Genomic DNA, 25,490 nt, shown 5'->3' with positions numbered 1-25,490 from the left:
CGGTTTAGGGCCATAATACGTTTTAGATCTTCTGCATTGCTACGAACCATCCAGACCGCGCAGATCCTCTGGGACAGGTCTGCTCTGTGTCTCCAGAATCAGAAGTAAACATGGAGAGGCAACATTCACTTTTTATGTGCTACATATTTGGATCAAGCTCTCAGAAAACTGCAGGCCTGCCTTCAGTAAACATAACCATGTATGAATTTTATTTATTTGCTTGTTTTTTATTTTTTTGTAATTATTTTATCTGAATGTAATTTTTATGTAAATTTAATTTTATATGATTCTTTCCAATGCTTTAATGTTTTATGTAAAGCACTTTGAATTACCTTGTTGTTGAAAGGTGCTATACAAACAAACTTGCCATGCCTTACTCCCACAATATTTTAAAAATATTTAATGCAATTATAGTATGAAAAAAAGAATACATGTATCATTCTGTCATCTACCTATGTTTCGTGAACAGTAGCATCCATCTTTTTTCTATATAATGCATTGACAGGCTGTCATTTAAACTCTGCATTTGATTCACTGCAGTTTATTGTTCAAACTAATGGCCAACTATCCCAATGAAATATATAAACCTCCCCATGATATAGAAGTGCAGGTTTTAACACCGCTGTCAGTCAAAATTAAGTCAAAACGCGGCTCCGATATTAAGATATTTAAGAAAAACTTTATTTGTGACTTATTAACAAAACACATTACCAGATCGATGAAAACATAAGAATCACTATTATCACCTTTACAATGATAAGCAGGTGTACAAAAAAGGTTATTAACAGATCTGCACTGTCACAGTCGACTGGTGTGTGCCGCTCACCACCGCACCCAGCGACTGAGGAACATTCACTATACACAAGCAGAGAATACATCAACTTTATTTTTTTATACATTTTATGTATTTTGATTCATTTTTTTTCTTCTTTTTCTGCTTTTTTTCCCCAATGGCTAGATATGGAGGGTGAGTAAATGATTTGATTTCACAATAGTGTTTGTTTGATCATCATTTCAAAGCTTAACACAACTTTAAGGGTTGGTTTTCTTATTTATGAAAATCCCAAGGGTAAAAACAGGAGAAAAAAAGCATTTCATAGCATAACACAATAGCATTATGTATATCTTGAAGATTAAATTCATTTTCAACAGGATAAAAAATGTGATTCTTTTAGGTTTTTCCACATATTACTGTTCTCAATAGCGTATATGTATGTATGTATGTATGTATGAATGAATGTTTGGGTCTTTCAATGTGTGTGTATTGTCTTTGAGAATGTGTATCAGAGGTATATGTATTCCAATACGCATTTCCCAGTGGAAAACATATCTATGTATATATAGTATCTATATAGTATCTGTTTCCTTTGCTTATAACATGCAAACAGCCACTTGGTGATCTGACAGCACAGAAGTACAGCTGAAGGACAGGGCAGGGGGAAAGACACGTGTGCATGGGATTAAGCCTGTTAGCAGCACCTATATACCCCTACTGTGACGAGCAAGACAATGTTCTAACAAAAAAATGGAACACCAAGGTGAGATTTTATGACACTTTTCATCATGTTGAGGCTGTTCCAATATCTAGTAATACTCTTTCTCTACCATACTACACCTGGGTTTCACAATGTCAGGGCCAAATAAAGCTGAGCATTTCACACAGTTCACACTTGGGTCGGCGTGTAAGTTCCTCGTGTACACCACTTCCCAGCAGCGTTATTTCTGTTCAGTTTGTGTACAGCAATTAAGACAAAACTCTATAATTTTTAGGTCTTGCCAGCTGTGATTACTGGTATTGTCTTCCCTTGTTTCACCATCTATCATGTTGTTACCTGACGCTGGTGCACCATAGAGTGCTGCATGGATGATGTATTTTTGTAGGCCAGCCGTGATGTTTGCATCGTCTATTTTAGGACAAGCTTCAAAATTGTTCACAATGCACTTAAGTATAACAAAACATGAAAAGTTATTTAGCTTGTGTTAACAGCACCTTGTTTCAGGCATGTAACCAAAAATCCTTTTTAAAAAAAAAACACACTCTCTCTGACCTCAAAACAAGGGAACCAAAGTTCAAAAAATAAAAAAAACTAATTTCTGGGTTTTACGACTCATTCCTTCAGCCCTCTATGTCAACAATGTTTTTCACCTCCATTAATCCCTAAGTGGATTCCCCATCCCCCCCCAAAGTGAATCACAAGTCACCCTACTTTCACTGCTGCTGAACTGCGCTGCACTTTACTTTGTAAATGATTTTAGTCGACCCAAGGTGATCAGCTGTCATTAATGGCCGGCACAGGGATAACTGCTATACCTCTGCTCGTGCAAAAGAGGAACGACCTGCCCAGTTAACTCTGCTGTAGATTCTTTATCCTCTACATTGGAGCTACACAATACTCATTATATCCAGGACAGCATAATCTCAGACTTGACAGAGGTTCTTACAATGCAATATGGGAGAGCTGTCAACAACGAGCAATCAAAAGAGACACTCTGGCTGAAGCGCCTAAGCTCCATTGAAGTTGAACCTAACAAAAGATGAGTGTGTGTGTGTGTGTGTGTGATGTCTATGTGTGTACTCTGTGTTATATGCAAATACACAAATGTCACTGTGTTACAACGGTACAGTTCATCGAAGGAGAGTGACATGAAAGATGTCGCCCAACCATGTTGATTCGAAGAAACAAGAGTAGAGGGAGGAAACAGGCAGCGGGCAAGCTAATCCTAAGAGCACTGAAGCAGTCGAGGCAGTGGTGCAGGGCTTGAAGAACAACTACTTAACATTCAAAGACAGAAGTAGAGGGATCAGGCTTGAACAGAAATGAAGCAACAAGCAACTTTCCTGCGTCCCAGCCCTATAATACACTCCCATATTAAGGATGGCATTGGCCTACAGTTTCCAGAAAGGGGTGTGAATTAATTTAGTGTGTGTGTGTGTGTGTGTGTGTGTGTGTGTGTGTTTGTGTGTGTATGTGTGTGTGTGTGTTCGTATGTACGGTATGTCTGTTTGTGAGAGAGCAAGAAAGTGTGTGTGTATAATATGTGTGTCAGATTGGCTGTTCTGATACACAGCGGGATAAAGACCCCGTTGACCTGTGCCTTATTCAAAGAGAAGAGGCTAAGTCGGGGGCCGGTTGCATCAGCTGCACTTAGGTTCCCTAGTTATATCCGAAGTAGCCACTAATCCCGATCCACGCATTGCTAAAACACAAGCAGTAGCACCACAAAAATCTGTTACAACGTAACCTTAAGTAACAACGAAATAGTTAAGCAAGCAATAAAGCAGGTGCAAATGATACAGAGTCACATAATTGTACTCACTAACAGTTAAGCAGGATTTTTTCTTTTTCTTTTTTGCACAGTGTTTTTTTGTTAAGTAATTTAATACCAATTTGCAAGTTAAAGGACCATAACAGTGATTTTGGATGTTTCTGTCTATTTTTCAATTGAGTTTTTATATGCATTTTCTTTCAGGCAGAATCTGGTTCCCATTTAATTCCATACAATATTAAATTCAACATGCTGAGACTTGGCTGACCATTATTATCCATCAGGTCTGTGTTTAATTTTGCCATCTGCACTTCAGCTACATCACCATGTGACAATAAAAGCAGATGCTGTGTTCATGTTGATGGATTTCTTAATGTGAAAAGTTTTGCATCCCAGCAAATTTATTTTTGTGCTAATAACTGGCTGCCTGAAAGATAGGAAAATACTTTAAAGAACACAAGATCTGTAGAGAATGGACTAAAACATGCAAAAACAAGTATCGTCCTTTAAGAGTCAAATCTGGATTGTAATTTTTATGCCTATCTATTCAACTACAAATCCATGTAGAAAAGTAATGCTATAACTGTTTGGCTACTCATCTAAAGTTTTAATGTTATAAATAGTTTCAGCTGTAGAATTCCCCCCATCAAATTTAATATGTAACTGTCAAATTGCAAATTAACAAGCAGTTATGAAGCCACTACTTTAAACCCTAACCTGGGAACAAACTTAGCGCATAGTTGGTGCAACCCAGTCCAGGTCCTCAGCCTCAGCAATGTGCTATGTTACACTGAAACAGAGCTCTTTTTTGAGTGTGGTCCTGCTTGTCTCAGCCACCTCATTTTCTCAAAGGTGCTAATCTCATGGTACATTTACTGTATGTTGTTCGTTTTTAATTTTTCTTGTTTGCTTTTTTTTTTTATAAAAGACCACATTTTCTGAATTTCTACAAGGCCTCCTTTTTTTGTTTTTGTTTGGCTTCCACTTCACCTCAAACTAGGTGAGCCAAAAAGGAAGGGGGCTGCATAAAGACAGAGATGCCAACACAGGCAGCCTCAGCTGACAATGGTCAGATACGAATAGTACACCTTTTCAGGTGTTTTTGTTTTCATTATACAAACTGGGGGTGGGGGCTGGGGGGCAGCAAATCCCAAAAAGGCTAATCTAATCCAATAAAACCCTTTCTGTTTAATTTGGTCCGACCTTTAGATTAAGTCTGTCTACTTAGAACATTTGCTAACCATAAACCTTAGACTTTTATAGGCCAAAGTTATGGGCCAAATGGGCCAAGAAATAGAAGAACATTTGTTTAGCAAGTGTGCATGTTGTGGGGAGCCAGGCCTTATCTAATGAAGGTTTGGCCACTGTACAATGTCTATGCACATATGGTGCAAGGAGGCTCCCCTGGTTCTACAATATGCATTTGGCTTTTTTGTCTGGCTCTGTAACTGGGATGGTAGTTGTTGGTAGCTCTGTTTTCAAGTCACCCCTTCTCTTCTAATCATCTCCGTCATCCTTCCCTTTATCCTTCTTATCCTTCTTGTCCTTCTTCTTCTTTTTCTTCTTCTTGGCCTCCTCCTTCTTGCCAAAGCTTATGAAGTCACCTTTGTCATCCACGGGGCCGGCGTCATGGCGAATAGAAATGATGGCTGGGGATCCAGGGATGATGAAGGCTTCAGGAGGAATCTCTCCGGGCTTCAGGGGCTGAGGGGGGCAGTAGCCCTGTCCGGCTGCACCGTATCTGAAGTGCCAGCTGTTGCTGTCGACTCCAGCACCCACTGGGGGTGATAGTTCACCACCATCTCCATCTAAACAGATATGATGAAAAAGGAATCATGTCAAATTTGGCTACTCATTACCTATTGTTATTCAGTCATCATTGTAATCACACTCTAGTTTGACATCTTGGGAAGTAGGCTTATTCGCTTGTGCTAAGCTAAGCTAACTGGCTCCACCTAAATATTTACCATACAGATATGAGAGTTGTATCAAACTTCCCAAAATGTTGAACTATACCTTTACGTTTCAATTCTACCGTAGTTCTTTACACATATTATATTTTGATTGTTGGCAATTGGTAGAAGCATTACGGTCCATTCTAACCTGGACTTCCCCCTTTTACTATTAGCTTAGTCGTCATGAATTATTTTTCTGATAACTGTCATGCCTGTCATGCATTGTTCCTTACTGAGGCGTTATTATCTGGTCTTTGAGATGCTCATAAAATCTGACATGTAAGGAATAATCAAAATCAAGCAAAAGCGTGCAGAGGAATAGCCTGACAATGGAGCGATAGCCACAGGGAGTGGATGTGATGCGATTCAGCCGAGACCACAGTAGGCAACACTGGAGGAGGCTAACCTTTAAACCACAGGGATGTTAAACTTGGCAGTGTGATTTGTATTTGAATTTGGATGATGGCAGCAATTTAATCCTGTGCTCAAGCGTGGATGTGACAGAGCGAGAAAACCAGAGAGCAAGTCGCAAAAAAAGAAATAAATGTCTATATCTAATTATTATATAAAGTGAAAATAACATGTAGCTATCAAGGTCAAAAGTTTAGAGATGCCAGAATGAAAAGGAGAGAGAGAGAGAGAGAGAGAGAGAGAGAGAGAGAGAGAGAGAGAGAGAGAGAGAGAGGTAGAGTGAGAGTGAGAGAGAGAGAGAGAGAGTGAGAGAAAGAGAGAGAGAGAGAGAGAGAGAGAGAGAGAGAGAGAGAGAGAGAGGGAGGTAGAGTGAGAGAGAGAGAGAGAGAGAGAGAGAGAGAGTGAGAGAGAGAGAGAGAGAGAGAGAGAGACAGAGAGAGAGAGAGAGAGAGAGAGAGAGAGCGAGGCAGTAAGGAAGATGGGGGTGGGTGGATTTTGCAGACACGGTGCTCTCAGGCCCACACCAGTTCCCTCTCTGCACTGACCTACTTTCAGTCTGGTTTTTATTTAGATCAAACACAGACCCTTGCAAAAAAGATTCTGTTTGATTTTTCTTCGTAGGCTATTTATGACATTGCTGGAGCGCTGAAATGGTTTCAAACCACTGTCCCATTGGGAAGTACACTATTTAGAAAATGCACACTATCTGTACGTACAGTTTACCACTGAGTACCTACAAATGAGCTAATATAGCATATACATTATTTGTACAGACTATAATAACAGTAGATGTAATGGGTACTACTGGTCAATATTTAGCTCTGCATTATTGCCCTGTTTAAGCACAAAGAGCACCGGACACCTCTCACAGAGTGCTATTATATATTATTGAGCTGTGACTCACTGAAAATTGATCATATATTAATGACACTGTAAAGGATTAGGATTAGGGGAGGAGAGGTTAGCTGTTGTGTGTTTCAGTAAAAAAAGCAGCAACGTACCATTGTGACTTGAACAACATAAGAACACTGACACACGGAAATAATTTTAGTAGTATTCATTTTTTAAGTTACGTTAAATAATCAGCATGTGAAGAACCAGGATAACAAATAAATAATTTCAAGACATGACTGCTAAGGAAAATCCAGATTTTGTTCAGCTTAGTTTTGTTTTTTTTGTAAAATTTTGTCTCATGCTACACTTTTAGAAAAATACAAACACGCTTATTACTTCTAATACTGCTTGTTTAATGATTAGTCAGTGTCAGATGTCATCAAATGATCTTACCATTAGTGGAGTTAGTGCATTAATACTGTAATGCTAGTCTGTTTCTGAGGATTAGGGCATTTGATGGTATGGTCTGTCTGTTTGTATTTAATCTCTATATTAAAGCCAGGAAGAGGATCTGCTATTTTAAATAAGTGCCATTCAATGGCTCTCAATGGTTAGGTAAGGAAGATGGCTTCTCATGTGGAGGAGGACAAACCTGCTTAAAAATAAACTGAAAAGACAGCCAGGGAGTTAAAGGAGATGTGAAAAATACTGTGAAGCAAAATGGGGATAATCTTATTCAGCCAGTAATGCAGTGCATGGCGTTTTTGTACACAATGCACCTCCATTTTATATAACCTGTTATATTTAGGCAGTCTTGTATAGACAGATGACTAAAGATCTACAAAGGTCTTGGTTTTTGCTACATTTCATTTTTAACATTTTACTGTTTGTAACCCTGAAATGTGAAAGCTAATTATAACCCTAGTCCAGAGCAGCATTGAATAACTAAAATTTTTCACCATAAACAAACTCTATCAGGGCAAGCTGAAGCTGAAAGCTTAAGCTTTCCAAATAATCATGAATTTGACATCATAATCATTTCAAATCATTGTGTTGAAGTCTGACCCAAAGTAGCACCCAGAAGAGCTGTATTAGCCAATCGCATGGTGTTCCACATGTCAGAATTTTACTTTAAAATAAAAAGGATGTTTTTTTTGCCTTAGGGAGCAAATTCCATGACACTGTCTGTTCGATTATGACAGAAAGGTCAATGAGTGCACACAATGGAAAAAGTTCATCCTCTGTGAAGTATGAATGTGCTCAGTATATCTAATGACAAAGCCGGGTGGAGGTGTTAGAGGAAAGCTGAAGGGTTTACTCAGCAAATTAATATTAACTTGAGATTTTACAGAAATTTGTCAGGTCATTTTTGAAATATCTTCATTTGATCAAAGTTTAAACAACTATCTTAAACTATAGTAGCTATTGTAGTTCATCCAATGGTTTGGGCCAAACAGGTAGGCTATAAGGCCTACCTAATTGTGGTGGATAATTCATCATGGTAGAATACATTTTAAAAAGATATTGTAAACTTGTCGTGATGACTGGACTGGTAGTAAAGCTGCAAACATGCACTATAATGACAGTGTTCCTGCAGTGAAGACAACTGTGCAATATCTGAGCAGTGCAGAGAATGGCTCATGAACACCTGATGTGGGATGTCCCTACGCATGACCAACGGAGCTAAAATGTTAAATGGCTGTGTAGCGTCTAATCAAGTGAATATTGTCTCTGTGTCTTGGGACATACCAGGACTCTCTGCACTAGCTGTGACCAATCCAAAACCCTGACATTGTTAATAAGACTCCCGGCTCCTCAGGTATTAATCTGAGATATTCCTATATTTGTGCATGCATGTGAAAAAAATGATTCAACAAGCAGGTCTCGTCACAGTTTGGAGGAGTCGCTACAACTATGAAGAGCTTTGTGCTACTGTTTCTCCAGCATGGAGGATTATTTGTAACTCTGCCATTGCTTCATATTAGCCTATATTTCACAGCAAACACCCATCTGAAACAGATTATTGTGTAACTGCTGGTAAGCAGGTCAGTGCAGCTCCTTGTGAGGAGGTTGCCATGACACCTGATATGTGGGTGTTTGAAGCCTCATTTCGTGTAACCTGATGTCCTACATTTAAAATAGGCTATGTTATTTCCTGTCTAGTCCAAGAAACAGTTCCATCTTAAATGAATCCCTCTGGTGGTTTGTAGCACATGCACACATCTGGAAACAAAGCTTGCCTGAATATATGCGGTACACCGCATGTATTCTGCGTCGGACACAATTAAAAAATAAATTATTTCCTTTTAAATGACTGCATGTCCTCTTTTCTCTTCTTAATACATGCCCTTGCCGAGTCCCATACCCTTTTCCGTTCCCTACTCCTTCCTTTTTTTCTGTCTCTAAATCCATTCCACTCAGATATGACTGGTTGCCATGGAAACTGCCTTCGCCCACTCCCTGCTGATGGAGGGTGCGGCTGCTGCAGCAATCTCTCAGTTAGACAGTGTTGCCAGGCAACAGGTCACATGGCGTTCCCTAGCAACAACACTACTGCAGGAACCTGCCAATCCTCTTAACCTTTCTCTTTCTCCATCCCCCCCACACCTCGCTTTTTCCCCTCCATCCCCCTGTACGTCTCCTCTGCTCTTCCGCTCCAAAATTGCTTTTAATGTTACTGGATCTCTTTTTTTTTCATGGTACTCTCTTATTACTGATAAAAGCTTCTGTCCCCCTCTGGCATTAGACAAATGTCTCCTCATCTGCGCCATGGGTCACTTACATAAACACAGTTTTGAGGGTGCCGTATTTTAGATGCATCCAAGCAGATCAGACAACTTCATCAGGATAACAATTCACTGCAGACATGAAAATGTGTCACAAAAAAGGCTCCACCTCTAAAGAGGATCAACCTGCAGCCCTATACATGTCCATGCCTTAGAACTGAGCCACTCCTAACATATTATTTCCAAATGCAACAATGCACCCCTGATAGGTCCGCAGTACACTTTGCACTCTGCTTAAAGACAATATTTGAGTCTTTACATGACCGGATAGACAGCTTTAAATAACCTGCAGCCCTATACATGTCTATGCCTTAGAACTGAGCCACTCCTAATATATTATTTCCAAATGCAACAATGCACCCCTGATACGTCCACAGTACACTTTGCACTCTGCTTAAAGACAATATTTGAGTCTTTAAATTGACCAGATAGACAGCTTTAATACACATTTCTTGACAAGAAGAGATACCCGGAGCTGATACAGCTTGTATGTCGAACAATTCCGCAGCTCACTTTTCCACAGAGAGAGAGAGCGAGAGCCGACAGACAGTAAGACATACAGTCACTGACTTGCAGAGTGATTGGCTGTGATGCTACTCTTCACCCTCAAGCCTCTACCTATGTTCTAATTCCGACAGCTAGACAGAAAATCAATGAATGTGAGTTTGGTTTGGGGAAGAACCGAACAGATCACAATGTTCCAGACCCTGTTTCGAAATCTAGGTTTCAAAGTCGACTGACAACAGCTGTTAGTCACTAGTTCTGAGTCCGTTTTTCTGAGAAGCACAGGTCATTTTCGAGGCCAGTTCTTTTGCTGTGTTGCTGCTACACATTTTCAATGTTGCCACCCACTCATGACCATCATTTCTTATTAAAAGAAAAACAGTTGCTTTTTTCAGTCTGTAGCGCTATGTGCTGCCAGCTGCTTTCATGGGGGGATGCAGTTGTTTATCTGTGGCTCTGCATAAGGGCTCCAGGCTTTTGGCACCTAAGCTAAGCTCTGTATCACAGTGGAATTCAGGATCATGTAGATACTCAAAGCACCCAGTTTTACTATATTATCTCAACCAAAGTAAAAACAAAGATAATTTCAATTGTTCCAAAGAAGCTGACAATCTGCAGGTGTTTCACTCTGCACTCACTACTAGACTTGCACTCACCCGCAGCGCTGGACACAGTGGGCCAGTTCTGGACCAGCATACCCTGGGCTCCCTGCATCACAGAGGACTCCTCCATGTGGACTGAACTAAAAGGCAGAACAAAAAGGCAAACCCAATGAGACACATGAAATGAATTATTAATCCAACCTTTGATTCAAATATTGACTCTTAAGCAGGGATTTGACATCTAGCTATGAATTATATCTTCCTTAAAGAAATAGTTTTTCCTTAATAGTATACTTTCAAAACCTCAACTGAAACGGTAATCCGCAAATACAAACAAAAAAGGCTTACAGTGTCAAAAGTTCAAGCAGTATTAGTCACTGTTTCAGGCCATGACAGCAATACTTGCCCAATTATTGGGGTTTTGTTGCCCTAGCAACCACTTTAATTTTTTTGTGTTAAAAAAAACAAAAAATATCACACCCTTCATGTAACAATCCTCTCCTTTACAATGTGGATATAGATATTTAACCCAGAACAAAGATTCATTCTACAAAAATATTATTTACACCTGTTTATCTACATTATTGGCTGTTGTTTTACGTTTGCATATTAACATTATTAACGTTTAAAATTGTATATAAAATTGAAATCTCTCTAAATGGGGACATAGTGGCTCTTGTCATTTTGTTTGAAGTAATGGCGCAGCTCTTGTCACTATTTAATGTTTTGATTTGCTGAAGGCCTCATGATTGTTTTTTTCTTATCCCAGTGGTGGAACATGATTATCTTATCTCACCACCAGCTGTGTGACTAGACTGTGGCCTATATAACATCAGTGCATGTGTCTGACTTTGATTGATCGTCTTGAAAAAGGCCTGAAGGCTAATACATTGCCTTAATAAAAAAAAGGAAAATATGGAGCCAGAGTGTGTGACACTCAATTACAATTTGTCTTCAGTGGCACATTAGACTAGCATGCTTCTCAACCTGGTAAATAATTCCTACACTAAATACATTTTCAACAAAAGACAAATATGAGTGTTTTGTTAACTTTGGTAATCAAAAGCTGATCAATAGCTGCCTTGAAACCATTTCTAATGCCGACCGAGCAAGCCTTATTTTTTACAAAACAACTACTGAAGAATGAGTGAATCTGGCTAAAATCAAAGATGGACTAGAAGAATAGAAATATGCATATTAGCTAAGGCAGGAGATTATACAGTTCTCCAAATTTCTGCTTGAAACCTAAAGTGCTGCTCATAACAGATGCTGGCGGCATTTATGTGGTCTTGTGTGTAATCTGATCCCTGGTTTTATGGCTTACTTAAAAACACAATTTTTTTTTCGGTTGCTGTGGACCAAGATAATCCATTAAACTAGTCTAATGTATGAGTAATGGCAGTATAGTCATCATCCCAGCTGATATAACTCTTAAGTTTCTGTCAAGTCACTACAAGGCTTGCCATCCTGACTGCCATGTTAAAAGTCCCCAGACTCAGTGGAGCTGTGTTGATGTTTTTAAAAGTTTTGCTATAGAGAGTTTAGTATCTTCAGTGTGTTTTACAAATGTTCTTCATAACATAGGACCCGCTGTTGTTTAGACTATCATGTTATTAAAAATCATGTCTTATTTCCCTTCATCTGACAAAAACATCTGCTCAAAATTTGTTGTGCAGTTATGGGTGTTGTTCTCTTAATGCTGACTGCAGCTGCTTCACAGTTAAAGCTTTCTATGTTGTGGTTGCTTACACCACAGTACAGTGTCTTGCATATTCTGGACAAGACTGCATAAATAAATACAATGGCGTATCTCTTGTAATCCCCGCTCAGTTTTTTAAAAACCCAAGTCAGTCAGGTCCCAACTACAGCAATGATCTAAATGGCAAACAACAAATACACATTGATGATATGTACTTACAGATTCAATTGGGATACATAGCATATTTATGTATCCCAATATATATACCTATATTGTTTTTTTTCTGTAGTTTGTGTTTCCATTTAATTTTAACAATTATATGTGTAAAAGGTAGGACACCTCTATCACACCCAAATTAAAAATATTAAAAATTAACACCGCAATAAAGTACTTCTTCTTTTTGAGTCAGTGCAGTCAGAAATCCATATCAGTATTCTTGGTAAGTACCAATGAGGCTGAAGAAACAAAAATACCACAAAAATATGATGACATATTCACTCAAAATCTATACTTACATTAAGAAAACCTTGCAACGCTTTAATAAACATAGAAAGACATGTGCATGCATTCTGTTTACAATCTTGGCCGAGATATTTCCCCCCATACATTCATAATGGATATAGAGCTTGGTGTATAGGAGGACCTACCCTGACTGGGGCCTCTGCAATGCAGCACATCCGGCATCTATCTCAAACTGTATGTGTTATGCCGAATAGGGATTTGTCATGAATATAAAATGGCCATGTATATATTCTGAGCAGTGTGGATTTCAAGCTTTTCCATAAGAAAAGGTGCTGGTTAAATGTGTGGGAATATGACACAGATACTGTGTTTTTCAACACTGACTGACTACACTAGGAATGTGGGTCAGTAATGTTGGTGCTACAAGCTGTCTGTTGTGTGATACATTACAGCATGTACTGTAAGTGTTAAAATGAAGCTCTCTATGTCAATGCATGTTACAGCTCTCTGCCATTTTGGAAATGGCAGCGGCTAATTGCAATGATGATTTATGTTAATCCATGTCATGTTACAGTGACTTGATGACATGATGCACATTATGATACCCTCCAAGCCATAGAAATTAACACTAATATCCAATTAAATCAAACTTAGACAGAGTGGAAGAGCGCACGAGTGAGCAGGAAGCATTGTTGGTATAGAATTAGGAATATTGAGTACAGCTCATAGACACGTGGAGGTAAAACTCATTAGTTCCTGGTGTCCCAGCTATCTTCATATCAAATTTGCAAAACACTATGTTACATATTTTAACGGGCTGTGTGCATTTTTTTTTGCGGATCACAGTATTTATATAACACCTCAAACTTCTTTATAATTAAAAAAGACATGGAAATCTTACGTTTATTGGACCTTTGATACAACTTTTTTGACCTGATCATTACACATTTAAATGAAAGATGTATATAAAAATAAAATACAATTGCATTCTAATTGTTGGAATTCAATCAATATTCTCTGATTTGTAGTAGCCAGCTAATGAGAATGAAAGTTTTCGATCAATCTAAAATTGGAGTAGTGTAAGGCGATAAGGCGTATGAATATATATATCAATATTTGGAAAAACAGCCATGCCACTGAATTAAGTCCAAAATGTCCTCTGATTTTCCCCTTATCTCTGAACAAAAATGTGTGAATACACACAGAAACCCTAATGCATGTGTGTATCTGATAATCTGAGAAAGGTCATAGTCAACTAATTTGTCCTTCATGCTTCCTGCTTAAAGACTGGAACTGGGGGAAGTGACGCTCAGCATGTAGATGACCTATATAGTATTACACTGCAGAGGAGGAGTGCGATGTCTCCACTGATGGGAGCTGCAGATGGCTTTTCCCAAAGGAAGAGGACAGGGTTGAAGTTCAAACTGATGCCAAAGAGACTAATAGCCATCTTTCATAATGGCAGACAGCGATATGCATTATTGTGTTGCTTTTTTTAAATAATTTTTAATACAGGTCATTTTGAGGTGCAGGTCAATGTGAGAAACCTGATGTGTCAATAAATAATATCTTTAGAGATACCATACATTGCAGCTGTGGTAAAGAGCATTATGAAGGGTCACTGTCCGTGGGACCAGACTGGGTGTAGACAGTGTGAGAAGGATGAATAGGTGTAACTTTTTTCTAGATGATCAAAAGTTAAAGATGGAAAGTGCTTACCTCTGCATCCCTGCCCTCAAAGATGCAGAATATCGCCAGTCAGCATTCGGGGCTTTCGGCTGAGCGAGCAAGAGGTAGAGAAAGAGAGAGAGGAGAAAGGGGGAGGAAAGAGAAGTGAGAGAGAGAGAGACACAGTTCAGAGCCAGGCTGGGCCATGGTCTCATCAATTAATCATGATACACATCCCAGCTCTGGACGTGATAGGAACACTGCAGTCATGTCCGCCTTTGCAAGCACACACACACGCACACACACACACACACACACACACACACACACACACACACACACACACACACACACACACGCACGCACACACACACACACACACACACACACACACATAAGTACTTTTAAAAGGGCAGTGACTGAAAGCCATATTGATGAGTTTTTGGACAGTATCTCACCCCATGGCTTTATAAATATGAGAACTGGGTGAGTTGTGCCCTTTTCCTGAGTGCTGGGGTACACGCCGACATTTACGTGTTTGTGTGTAATCTGTCTGCTCTGATGAACCTGGGCTAAGTGCTTGGGACTCCCAGCAGTCCTTTGGTGAATTATGGCCTTTAAAAACCAATAAGCAAGAGTCTACATCGCCAGGGCAACCACAATCTATACTTCTGGTCTGTATTAGCCCAGTGTGATGGGGGGTCGCATACAATAGCATTGCAGATGTGCAGGATTTAGAGTTAGAAAATGTACAGGGCAAAGTCGTCAATAATATCTCACAAATGATCACTGTATAGTCTTGTGTTAATTGATTTAATCTTCTTCCATCTATCTTTTTTTGGAGAAGCTGATTCTGATGACTGTATATCTCTATAACTTTGTATCATTAAATTGAAGCTTGTGCATGTTTGTGTATTTAGATGTTTCAAAAACACAGTAAATTAAGACATATTGATGAGATTAATTTTTTTATTTACTCTACATTAGTTTTAATCCGAAATAGAATGATATAGAACACACATCGAGCTGTTTGATGTGGTCATTTGACAAGTATAAAACAAAATGGGGATTGTTGTTGACAACAGATGTCAGTGGGGTCGTAAAGTGAGTCGCAGCTTGTCTTATAGGTTTGTGTTAGTTTTTAGATCATAAAAGAGTCACCATGTTATAGCTGCCAGGACTCCTATTCATTTTCCTTTGATGGTAGCCAAATTTTACTGATGATTATACCTTCAATTCGAAGAACCATATGAATCCCATAGGAGGAAAAGCATATTTTCATGAGATAATCTTTCATGGCCATTAATTATGCCTGATTATGCCTACTCATTACTTTCCTCATGAGTAGGTACTGCACACATACACTTCTTTTCTTTTACATCTGCATCTAATGCTTAAAATTTGTCAGCATCGTGTGAGTTGTAACCTTGGAACTCAAGAGCACTGAATAAGAAAAGCTGTGTTTACGACACAAACCTGCTCAGGCAGTTGCCAGTGACACAGTAAAAGATAGCACATTATGTTCCTTAGTTCAATTCAGATGGGAGTATTTTCTGCCAGTAGACCCAGCCTCTTTGAGTAAATCTAATTTACAGGGCTGAGGAACAGAGGCTGGAGGTTAATTTAATGTACACTGCTACACTCGTCTTGGTAAAAGATTTTCTCATAACTAATGTACTGTGGCTGTCATCTGATAATTAAGATGATGCTGCTGCTGGAGATGATTTGAACCACCAATCTCTCTAACCTCTCTGGTATAAAAGCAAAATAAATCTACCCAGAAGTGTTTGTTAGAGACAAAACTGTGTTCCTTACATAAACATGGAGATATCAACATGTAAGGGCTACGTGAATGGTGCATGTATGGCTAGGAAAGCTATGCTAATTATACACATACTGTATTTATTTGTTAGCTCTATATTAATGGTATTTTTAGGTGTGACTGTTGGTGTTTTTGCAATATTTCATATAAATCAGGATTGCTGATCTGATAAATTAAATCAGTGGTAATATATATATGGCCTAGCAGGGACCTGTTTTAATCATCTAGAATAGTCCTTAAAAACTATACCACTGAAGTGTAATGCAGGCTTTAAGACCAAAAAGGCAGTGGGTAAATGCATATCTATCCCATACTCAGAGACAACTACAACTAGTCCTCCAGGGCCTTTGATCAAGTCAATTAACCCCAACTGCTCCAATGTAACGGTTTTACTTACACACACTCATACTCACCCACACGCAAAAGTCAAACCCATTTGCACAGAGAATGAGCCAGCAGTGAAGACTATATGACCTGTTCATAGTGTAGATATGATGACAACCTCAAACTGAAACACAAATCTCTGAATCATCAGAAATAACACAGGACCCTGAAAAGCATCAGGCCTGACACTAATGCAGTGTGAGTGCTGAGCTGGGCTGGGTTGAGCGACAGCACAGTGCAAGTGGGAACTGAACAAAGAGAATGAGGCTTGCAGAAGGGGATAAATCTTGACATATTGGAATATCATCACAATAACACTAAGAAAAATGAGTACAATGCAGGCTGTAACTATAACCTTAATGAAAAGTCATGTTTAGTAGACTTGAAAGGGTCTTAAATTGTTTGGAGTTAAATTAAATGTCATTAAAGCCACTAATATGTAAACATGTTGATACATGACCTTCCAGTCATGTGGAAAAAGGTAAGAATAAAAAATTAACAAACCTCTGGGCAGAGTTGCATCGAGGCATCGGGCATGCTCAGTCTGCGTACAAATCCACTTCCACTTGTGAAGAAGCGGTCGGCACCACTGCCCCAGGTGCCACTGATGGGACGTCCTGTGTTGTAGAACATGAAAGTGTCACTGCCAGAGGTGGCTGTCAAGCAGGTCTTGTAGCAGTAAGTCTTTGTTAGGGAGCCATTCCCACGCACTTCAATGTAGTGAGGCTCCACTTTCAGGTCTCTCCGAAGCACCACATTGTTATTAGGCTGTGCCCCGGGTCCACCGCTGCCTCCCCCACCTGCACTTACGCTGCTGCTCCCACCATCTGGAGGGGGCTTCTGTGACACGCAGCAAGGGGAGCAGGACCCAGGCTGGGTGCAGTAGGCATGGCAGCGGACGATGGCCAGCACCACCACAGTCACCAGGAAAACAAAGGTGGTGGCGCTCAAAGCGACGATCAAGTAGAGGGTCACGTTGGAGAAAAGCAGTGTGCTGTGAGGTCGAATGATTCTCTTGGGGTCAGGAGCCACTTTGGGTGGCACCTCCATGACAGCCACGTTGATGGTAGCGGTGGAGGAGAGAGCAGGCTGCCCGTGGTCCTTCACTACAACGGTTAGAGCAAAGGAGGTGGAGTTGTCCTCCAGGATCCTCCGAGTGGTCCTGATCTCACCGGTGTGCTCGTGCACTTTGAACAAGTCCAGGTCAGTGGCCGTCTCCAGCACGTACACCAGCCAGGCGTTTGGACCAGCATCTGCGTCGTATGCCACCACTTTGGTCACCATGGCACCGGGCTCTGCATTCTTTTGTACCGTTTCCAAGGAGCGAGTGCCATTGCCGGGAGGGTTGACTATCAGTGGTGCATGGTCATTCTGATCCATTATGTAGATGTAGACAGTTGCAACGCGGCTGAGTGGAGGAATGCCTCCGTCTTGGGCTTTGACCTGGAAGTGAAACTCTCTCAGTGACTCATAGTCAAAGGCTCGCAGGGCATAAGCCTCCCCTGTATCGGCCTTCACAGACACATACGAGGTGACAGGGATGCCATGGTTGTTGTCATTGAGCACTGTGTAGGTGATTCGTGCGTTCTCTTTGATGTCTGCATCTTGAGCTTTCACAGTACACAAAGAAGCCCCAGGGGCATTGTTCTCAGTCACATAGACGGTGTATGATGTCTGTTCAAATCGTGGTGGGTTGTCATTAACATCTGCCACATCCACCTTTATGGTCTTCTGGGAGGAAAGCGGAGGGTTTCCTCCATCCGTGGCACTCAGAGTGACATTGTAGGCATCGGTGGTCTCGCGGTCCAAGAAGGCTGAGGTAACCAGAGTGTAGTAATTTCTGAATGACTTGATCTTGAAAGGAAGGCCTGCTGGGATCTCTAAGCTCACCTGCTTGTTAGCGCCAGAGTCTCGATCAGTAACACTAATGAGGGCCACAACTGTGTCTGCACGGGCGTCCTCTCTCACTGGGCTCGACAGGGATGACAGCACTATCTGAGGGACATTGTCATTCACATCCACCACCTCCACCACTACCTTACAGTGTGCTGCCACAGCCCCAGGGCCCTTGTCCATCGCCTGGATGTACATTTCATAGGAGTTGGTCTCTTCATAGTCAACATTGCTCCTCACCCTTATTTCTCCTGTGTTAGTGTCCATGCTGAACATCTGCCTCACTCTCTCAGGAGTGTAGCTGCTGAAAGAGTAATACACCTCTCCATTTGTGCCCTCATCCAGATCAGTTGCATTCAGTTTAATCACCAGGGTGTCTTTGGGCGAATTTTCCAACAGTTTCACCTTGTACACTGAGCTGTCGAACATGGGAACATTATCATTGGAGTCTAGAACCCGGACATTGATTTTAGCCGTGCCTGTTTTCTCTGGCGACCCACCATCCACAGCACTTAGAATTAATTGGTGGTAAGGCGTCTGTTCACGATCAACGGGCTTTTTGAGCACAAGCTCGATGTGCTTTGTATTAAGGGAGGGTTTGTTAGATACCAGCGCGAAATGGTCGTTTGTGCTAAGCTGATACATACGAACTGAATTAGACCCAATGTCTGGGTCTTGAGCGTTTTCAATTGGGAAACGAGACCCCGGTAAAGCAGATTCCGTGATTTCCAGTTGGTACTCGTCTCTGGGGAACTGCGGCGAATTATCATTGGCATCCACAATCTCCACCTCGACGTGGTGCACCTCAGTGGGGTTTTCGACCAGCACCTCCAGATTAATGAGGCAGGTGTTGGATAAATCGCACAGTGCCTCCCTGTCGATCCTTTCATTGACAAGTAATTTCCCATTTTTGGGGTTGACAATCACATATCGTTTACCGCTGTTGGAGGTTACCTTAATTTTTCGGGTGGAGAGCTTTCGAATATCCAGCCCCAAGTCATGCGCCAGATCACCGACCAGTGCCCCATTTTCTAGTTCTTCTGTAATAGAATATCGTAATTGTCCAAACGAAAGGCCACAAAATAAGGAAAATATCACAAAGTAAAAAGGCACATTATTCCCTATCCAGTTGCATATCCCCGCCACAGCCATTGCAAGCTCATAGGATCCGCAGACGGATTAAACGCAGCCTTCCGCCTTTATAGCTTGCAATATCTTGCATCCCAGCACCTCATTAAGGTGGGCTAATTGGTCTCCCGGTAAACGACATACAAGCGGCTCATCCATTGTGTTACCCGGCTGAGGCGAATCCTCTCCAGCGCACCCATATTTCCTTTGTCCGTGATGCGCTTTTTTGTCTCCAATGCGCGCTGCTGACGGGTGTGTTTCCCTGCCGCTGGAGCTGTGAGATCCGTCAAGACTGTCAATATTCGCCACAACAAAACCGGAAAAGAGATCTTTCAAAAATAAAATAACTACTAAACGTGGCATTTTTTTCTTAGCTCTGCTAGAGAGAAAAAGGAAGGAAGAAAGCAAAAAAAGGAGAAAAGTCTCCAGGAAGCCGGAAACTGTAGAGGCCCCTCCATTGTTTTTAGTTAAGTGCTGACATAAATGCCTGGATTTCATAGCTAGTCTAGTATTTCATTAAATCCTAACACAGTTTCTTCAAATGTGTTGCATTTTTGCACAATGACCAAACAAAACAATGAATTTGGGTGTAAAGATACCACATTTGATTGCGTTTATATTGCCATAAACCAAGTAGCCTGCGTCTCTATATTTAATTGAAAATATAGCAGCACAGTGCTTATGTTCATTAATTGAGGATTTATTTTGAAAACATTAACCGGAAGTGATGTTATTGAATGTTGAATTGACAGTATCCCACCCTGGCGCGCTCTCTAACTCCAGCTCTCTCCTCTACACTGTGGCGCATCTCCTCTCCTCCCTCCCCACCCATTTCTCTCATCTCATCCCTCCATTACGATGTCGGTGTAGAGTCTGGGAGATAATAGACGACACATTAAAACACCTCCAGAATAAAGAATGGCTGCCACACAGAACACCCATTTAAGCATATTCAGCGACACCTGTCATTAATTCCATAATTCAGAAGACTGATGCAGCACGTGCCTGTAAAATGTATGGTGACAATGAAGGAAAGTCGCTCAGACATTTACTACCGGTGTTAAATTAGTCTGGACTCACTGTTGATCATAAAGGCAAGGTCAACCTGCAGAGAATTCAACAGCACCACCTCCTCCAAAATGGGAGATAAAAGCCAAATCGTGCCCACATATATGCGGACACATGTTTTGGGGACTGGCTTATGTTTGTCTTCCTTTGTCTTTACTGGGGTCGTAAGGATGGATTCATTTGCCGGTAGCGATTCTGCGGCGCAGCCATACCGCATGTCGAGCATTTGGGCTCGGCGCAGCAGAAAGAAAGCATTGCGCTGACAGTCACAACCTTCCCTCCACATGGATCACGGTCAGTGGTAGACCTCAGTCTGTCAGGTCACATAATCGTATTTGATGCCCGTGGTGGTCCCCATAACGCAGACGTCTCATTTCCTCTCCATAGACTCATGGGTTGATAAAATACACCCCGAAGAGAAACATGATATAGGGTTAGTCTATATATGGGCATGGGATCAGGAAGGCTGTAAGCGTGCTAAAGACAGCCCGTGAAATAAATTAATAATGAGACTGTATTATAAAACACACATGATGCAGGATTTAGACTGTGTTGTGTTTCCACTAATGTTTCCACTCTTCAAGAAATGCAACAATTCTCCTTTGTCACTTATTCTTCAAATTAATTTCTATCAAAACTCAAAGAAACATAATAAAATAAGGGATACACGAGCACGTGTTTACAATGGTTTGCTCTCAGAGTTGCTTTCCCTGGGGAGCTGAAGATTTGAATTGACATCAACCCGTCAGTGTGCAACTGACATTTGGAATAACACAGTGACTGACTCTTTATTCCTTTTGTTCTTTCCTTGCAGTTTAAGGGGCTTCTTCATTCATTCATCTTCAACCGCTTGGCCCTGTCGGGATCGCGGGGGGGCTGGAGCCAATCCCAGCTGACATCGGGCGTGAGGCGGGGAACACCCTGGACAGGACTCCAGTCTATCGCAGGGCATTTTATTTTATTTTCAACGTCTGGTAATGTGTGTATATTTGCCATCTGCCACTCCTGAGTGTTGTTTGCTGTATTCACGCGTTGCACTTTATCCTCATCTTGTTGTTTTGTTTGTGAAATTTCTCTTTTTTTTAACTTTTTTTTGTTGCCTTTGTTTAGATTGGGTCTTCCTCTAAATGTCCTTACCGTGGCCAGCAATAACTAGTGGACAGTTGTACACATTGTCTCTGCGTTTTACCTTTAGCTTCACCAGCTGTTTTTATAGTCTCTAAATAGATTGATTTATTCTTTTGTTAAATCCATTTTAATATTTAAATTTTTGGTATCAATGGAAAATGATTATAAAAAAAACAATGGGGACACTGTAGACAACATTCTGATGACTCTCCTGTGGCCCAGGATACCATTTTATACCATGGCTGATGTCCAGCTAACCCTGCAGAAAGATGGTAAAAACCACTCAATTCAAAGCAGTTCTGACGTGTTAATGGGAGTGGGGTTCTTAAAGATGTAGTCATCCACAGGCTCTAAGTGTACTGACTGGTTATATGGACATGAAAATCTAAACCACATAGCAATGCTGTCCATATACCCATCCTACATCTCAATTAGAGGGGACCTCAAGAAGAGGGTTTCTGGGTACTAATTCATGGTTTCGATGGCAGCTGTTCATGTGTATAAATACAAACCAACCTGCCCTAAAGATAATTAAACTAATATTTTTGGTGATATTTCTCAGTTATTAAGTATTAATACTTACACAAACCAGGAATGTGCTGCATAGAAAAAGAGGCACTTCAGCACCATGGACCGTTCCTCAGGCTAGGGCGTGGTGGCAGAACGGAAGCCACAACAAAACATTTTGCATCTGGATATATCAGGGCACAGTTGTATATTTAGTTGGCTATACATGCATTTGATCTTTGGACCTTTGATGTAAAATAATAATCCATTACATAATCTAATTATGATGGATCAAGTGAAGAAGTATGGCTTGATCCAATATAGTTTCTTATTTACTTAAGCCAGAAGCTGTGGTAAAATGCATAAAGATGTGGGAATGCATTGGAATGACCTGTTTTATTTTGAATCTTTACCATTAAAGATATGAAACATATCACATTTTTTTGGTTATTTATTTAATAGGGACAGTGTAAATTAATCAGTATTTTATATTTCACTTCAATGTAAATGTTGTTGTAAATGTTATCTAATGAGTTAAATTCCATCTGTCGTCCCCGGGGCGACAGAAAGAGTTTAGGAAAATATCCATTTGTGTATTACGTTTCTATCCAAAACAGAGATTGTTATGGAAACACATTGAAGGAGCAAGTGAGTCATAAAAAATGAGACTAAACAGGGATTACTAGGTCAGTGACCATGGCTCCCTTGTGTAAAATTTGGGGTAGAGCCTAGAGATAACAACGATATGCAAGTCACTGAACTAGCAGCCACTGCTTCATGTAAGGAAACTGAATATGGACACAGTTTATTACAAGGAACAGTGGCTGTAAACTTATGTCTTTGGATAAGAAACAACAACACTAAAAAAAGAAAGAAAGATTACCACCATTTCACATCACTGAGTTAAGCTACATTATTTTGGCTGTAGTTAAGGGAGTCTGGGAAATCCGTCCAAACCAGACAAGCAAAGTCGGTCACAACAGCTGGCAGGGCCAGGCTGTCCTGATAGCCTTAAGCAGAATAGATCACTGGGTGAATACATCTAATGGGGGAGAGACACAATGGCTCCTTTCACTAATCTATGCTGGACCACTTTTAAGATGTTGTTAAAAAATGGTTTCTTTTCACTAAAAAGAAAAATCTATTAATACGTGCCAAATTAAAAAGAAACCCTGAAAACATCTATAATATTAAGATCAGCGCGACTAGATTGGAATTGACAGTATGCATCCCCATTCAAATATGCATGTCTGATTGTTCACCTGCTTGTCTAAAGGAACCATTTTGGAATTGTTGCATAAGACTCTGAAAAGTGTTTCCATAGCAACAGCAATTTGACAAATGTTTTAGTGCCAGCTGTGATGAATATTCTAAATTTGATGTATGCCTACTGTCTCTACACACATGTATATTTCTTTTCATGCCAACATAATGAAAAGTCCATGGAAGCAATGCTAGACAAGTCAAAGAAGAGTCATCTGTGATATCCCTCTGCAATTTACGTTCTTTATTCAAATATGCATTTTAATAACTGTGAGTTAATCAGAAGCTGGATGGAGTTGTGATCGTAGAGACAGTTGCAGGGTCCTTGAGCAACTCTGTATCTGTCTGTCCATCTGTCCACCACAAGTGATACAAATTGACTAAAAGATTCAAATTCACAAATTATCCTTACAGTTTAACAAAAATGAAAATGTTCCACCTTTCTGTAAGTTTTTAGACAGACATTTTTACAACATAAACAATGTCTGCATTAGATTCCAGCTCACATGCAGTCTAACTAACACAGAATGGCCGACTCAAACTGGTGCAGCGATGACCCCTTGGCAAGGGCAGCCAAACATAAAAAACCTGCCACAGGCGTCACTCAAGATGGAGCCTAAATCTCACTGCACTTAACTCCATCATAGTACTTCATCAGCCTGGACACGAGCTCAGCATAAACCACTTCAGTCACTGATTCCCCAGCGGATGTAAAACCTGTTCCTTATTCATGTATACACTTCTGTGTATAAATATTACAATAATGTAAGACATACATTCTCTCTGATCTATGGCAGTGTTTGCCTCATCAAAACAAAATCTAACTGGTTTAATATAAAAGCAACAGGACAGATGTTGTCTGTGCAGATCTAGTGTATAAAATCACAGACTTTGCAGATGCAGTCATATATTTGTATTCCTGTCTTGTCCAGTGTGCATTTCTAAGTCAGAGTGACAAGCTGTTCAAATCCATTTCTGGGGCGATGCAATAACTGCTTTATCTTTTCACGCAGCACGCAAAATAAAAGAAATAACACATCAATTGTCTCTCTGACTTCTGCTCAGACCTCTTCACTATATCGTTCCTGCTTTGGTGGAAACCGGCTCTAGGTGTTAAGACTCATGACCCCATTGTGCATGGGCTCTAGCCAGGGTTATCTTCTCTGCTGATCTGACTCACTCATACAAATGGGTCAAACACCCACGGTCCCACACTTTGACTGATATTGTTGCAGTTGTACTTGCAACATGGTTTTCACAAACAAAACAACACTCTCGATTGGTAGAAGTGAAGATGTATTGATTCAGTTTTGTTCTGTAACTGCAGCAGTGTTGATAAGTAGTAATGATAAACTTGACTAGCTTTCAAAGTTTCTCTGACATGGCCTGATTATCTCAGAGCTTTAGAATCTATCACATCAAAATGACAAGTGTACCAGTAACACGATTGCACTGATTATCATAGTACCCAAATCATTTTCTCACACAGAATAACACACTACTTACCCTCACATTGTGCACATACTCCAGGCCTAAAAGCACAGACAGAGGGCACTAGAGAACACCTTGTGCTAAAAGGCCACTGCATGCCACAGTTTGAATTGACTGTTGCCATCTACAGTTATAGTAACCAAATCTAGACAGGATTGGGCAAATAATACCATAATCTGGTTAAAATATGCTTAAACAGCTTTAACCCATCTCTGAAAATCTCCATTTTTAATATTCTAATCCAGTACTCAATAGTGAAACAGACAGTTCTCAATAGTAGAGCACACTTACTCGATCAATACGCTTCTCTATGCAATCAAAAGTAGTCCTCTGATTGTTAAGGAGGCAGATTTTAAAGTGATTTATGATGTGAAATGAAAGCACCGCAGCGCAGCATAAAGACGTCCTGATGATACATAATGGGTTCCCTAATTGCTTACCTTTTCAAGACCGCACCCTGTCATCTGATAAAGATTGTGCTACTACTTTGCTGTGGAGGGGAGAAAGTTTTTCTGTGTGGCCCCATTTTTTTGATTGGTATCCAGTTTATAAGTGCACTGTGGAAACACTCAAAGGCTCCATTAACTGCTGATGCCACCGAACAAAAGAGAGCCGGTG

The 25,490-nt window shown here is 40.5% G+C and overlaps 1 protein-coding gene across 1 annotated transcript; it reads right to left on the bottom strand.

Annotated features, from left to right (window-relative positions):
• Positions 1 to 2,622: 2,622 nt before the first annotated feature.
• LOC310956591 (protocadherin alpha-C2-like) lies at positions 2,623 to 19,560 on the bottom strand. The gene is made up of 4 exons (XM_083926880.1): positions 16,899 to 19,560; positions 14,240 to 14,298; positions 10,414 to 10,499; positions 2,623 to 5,075 (listed from the first exon to the last, which is right to left on the bottom strand). The coding sequence occupies exons 1-4, from the start codon at positions 19,437 to 19,439 to the stop codon at positions 4,765 to 4,767; spliced, it is 2,997 nt and encodes a 998-aa protein (XP_083783006.1). The 5' UTR covers positions 19,440 to 19,560; the 3' UTR covers positions 2,623 to 4,764.
• Positions 19,561 to 25,490: the final 5,930 nt, after the last annotated feature.

Source organism: Echiichthys vipera (assembly GCF_963691815.1).
Source record: "Echiichthys vipera genome assembly, chromosome: 14".
Lineage (NCBI taxonomy): Eukaryota > Metazoa > Chordata > Actinopteri > Perciformes > Trachinidae > Echiichthys > Echiichthys vipera.
Note: the sequence above shows the minus strand (reverse complement) of the source record. Positions and strands in the feature narration are given on the sequence as shown.

Bases quoted from the DNA above. Each gene is read 5' to 3' on its own strand.
- LOC310956591 (XM_083926880.1), bottom strand. From the start codon at position 19,439: ATGGCTGTGGCGGGGATATGCAACTGGATAGGGAATAATGTGCCTTTT. The intron at 10,500-14,239 runs GTAAGCACTTTC...TCTGCCTTTTAG, and splicing joins TTGAGGGCAGGGATGCAGAG to TTCAGTCCACATGGAGGAGT. The intron at 5,076-10,413 runs GTGAGTGCAAGT...ATATCTGTTTAG, and splicing joins CACTGTGTCCAGCGCTGCGG to ATGGAGATGGTGGTGAACTA.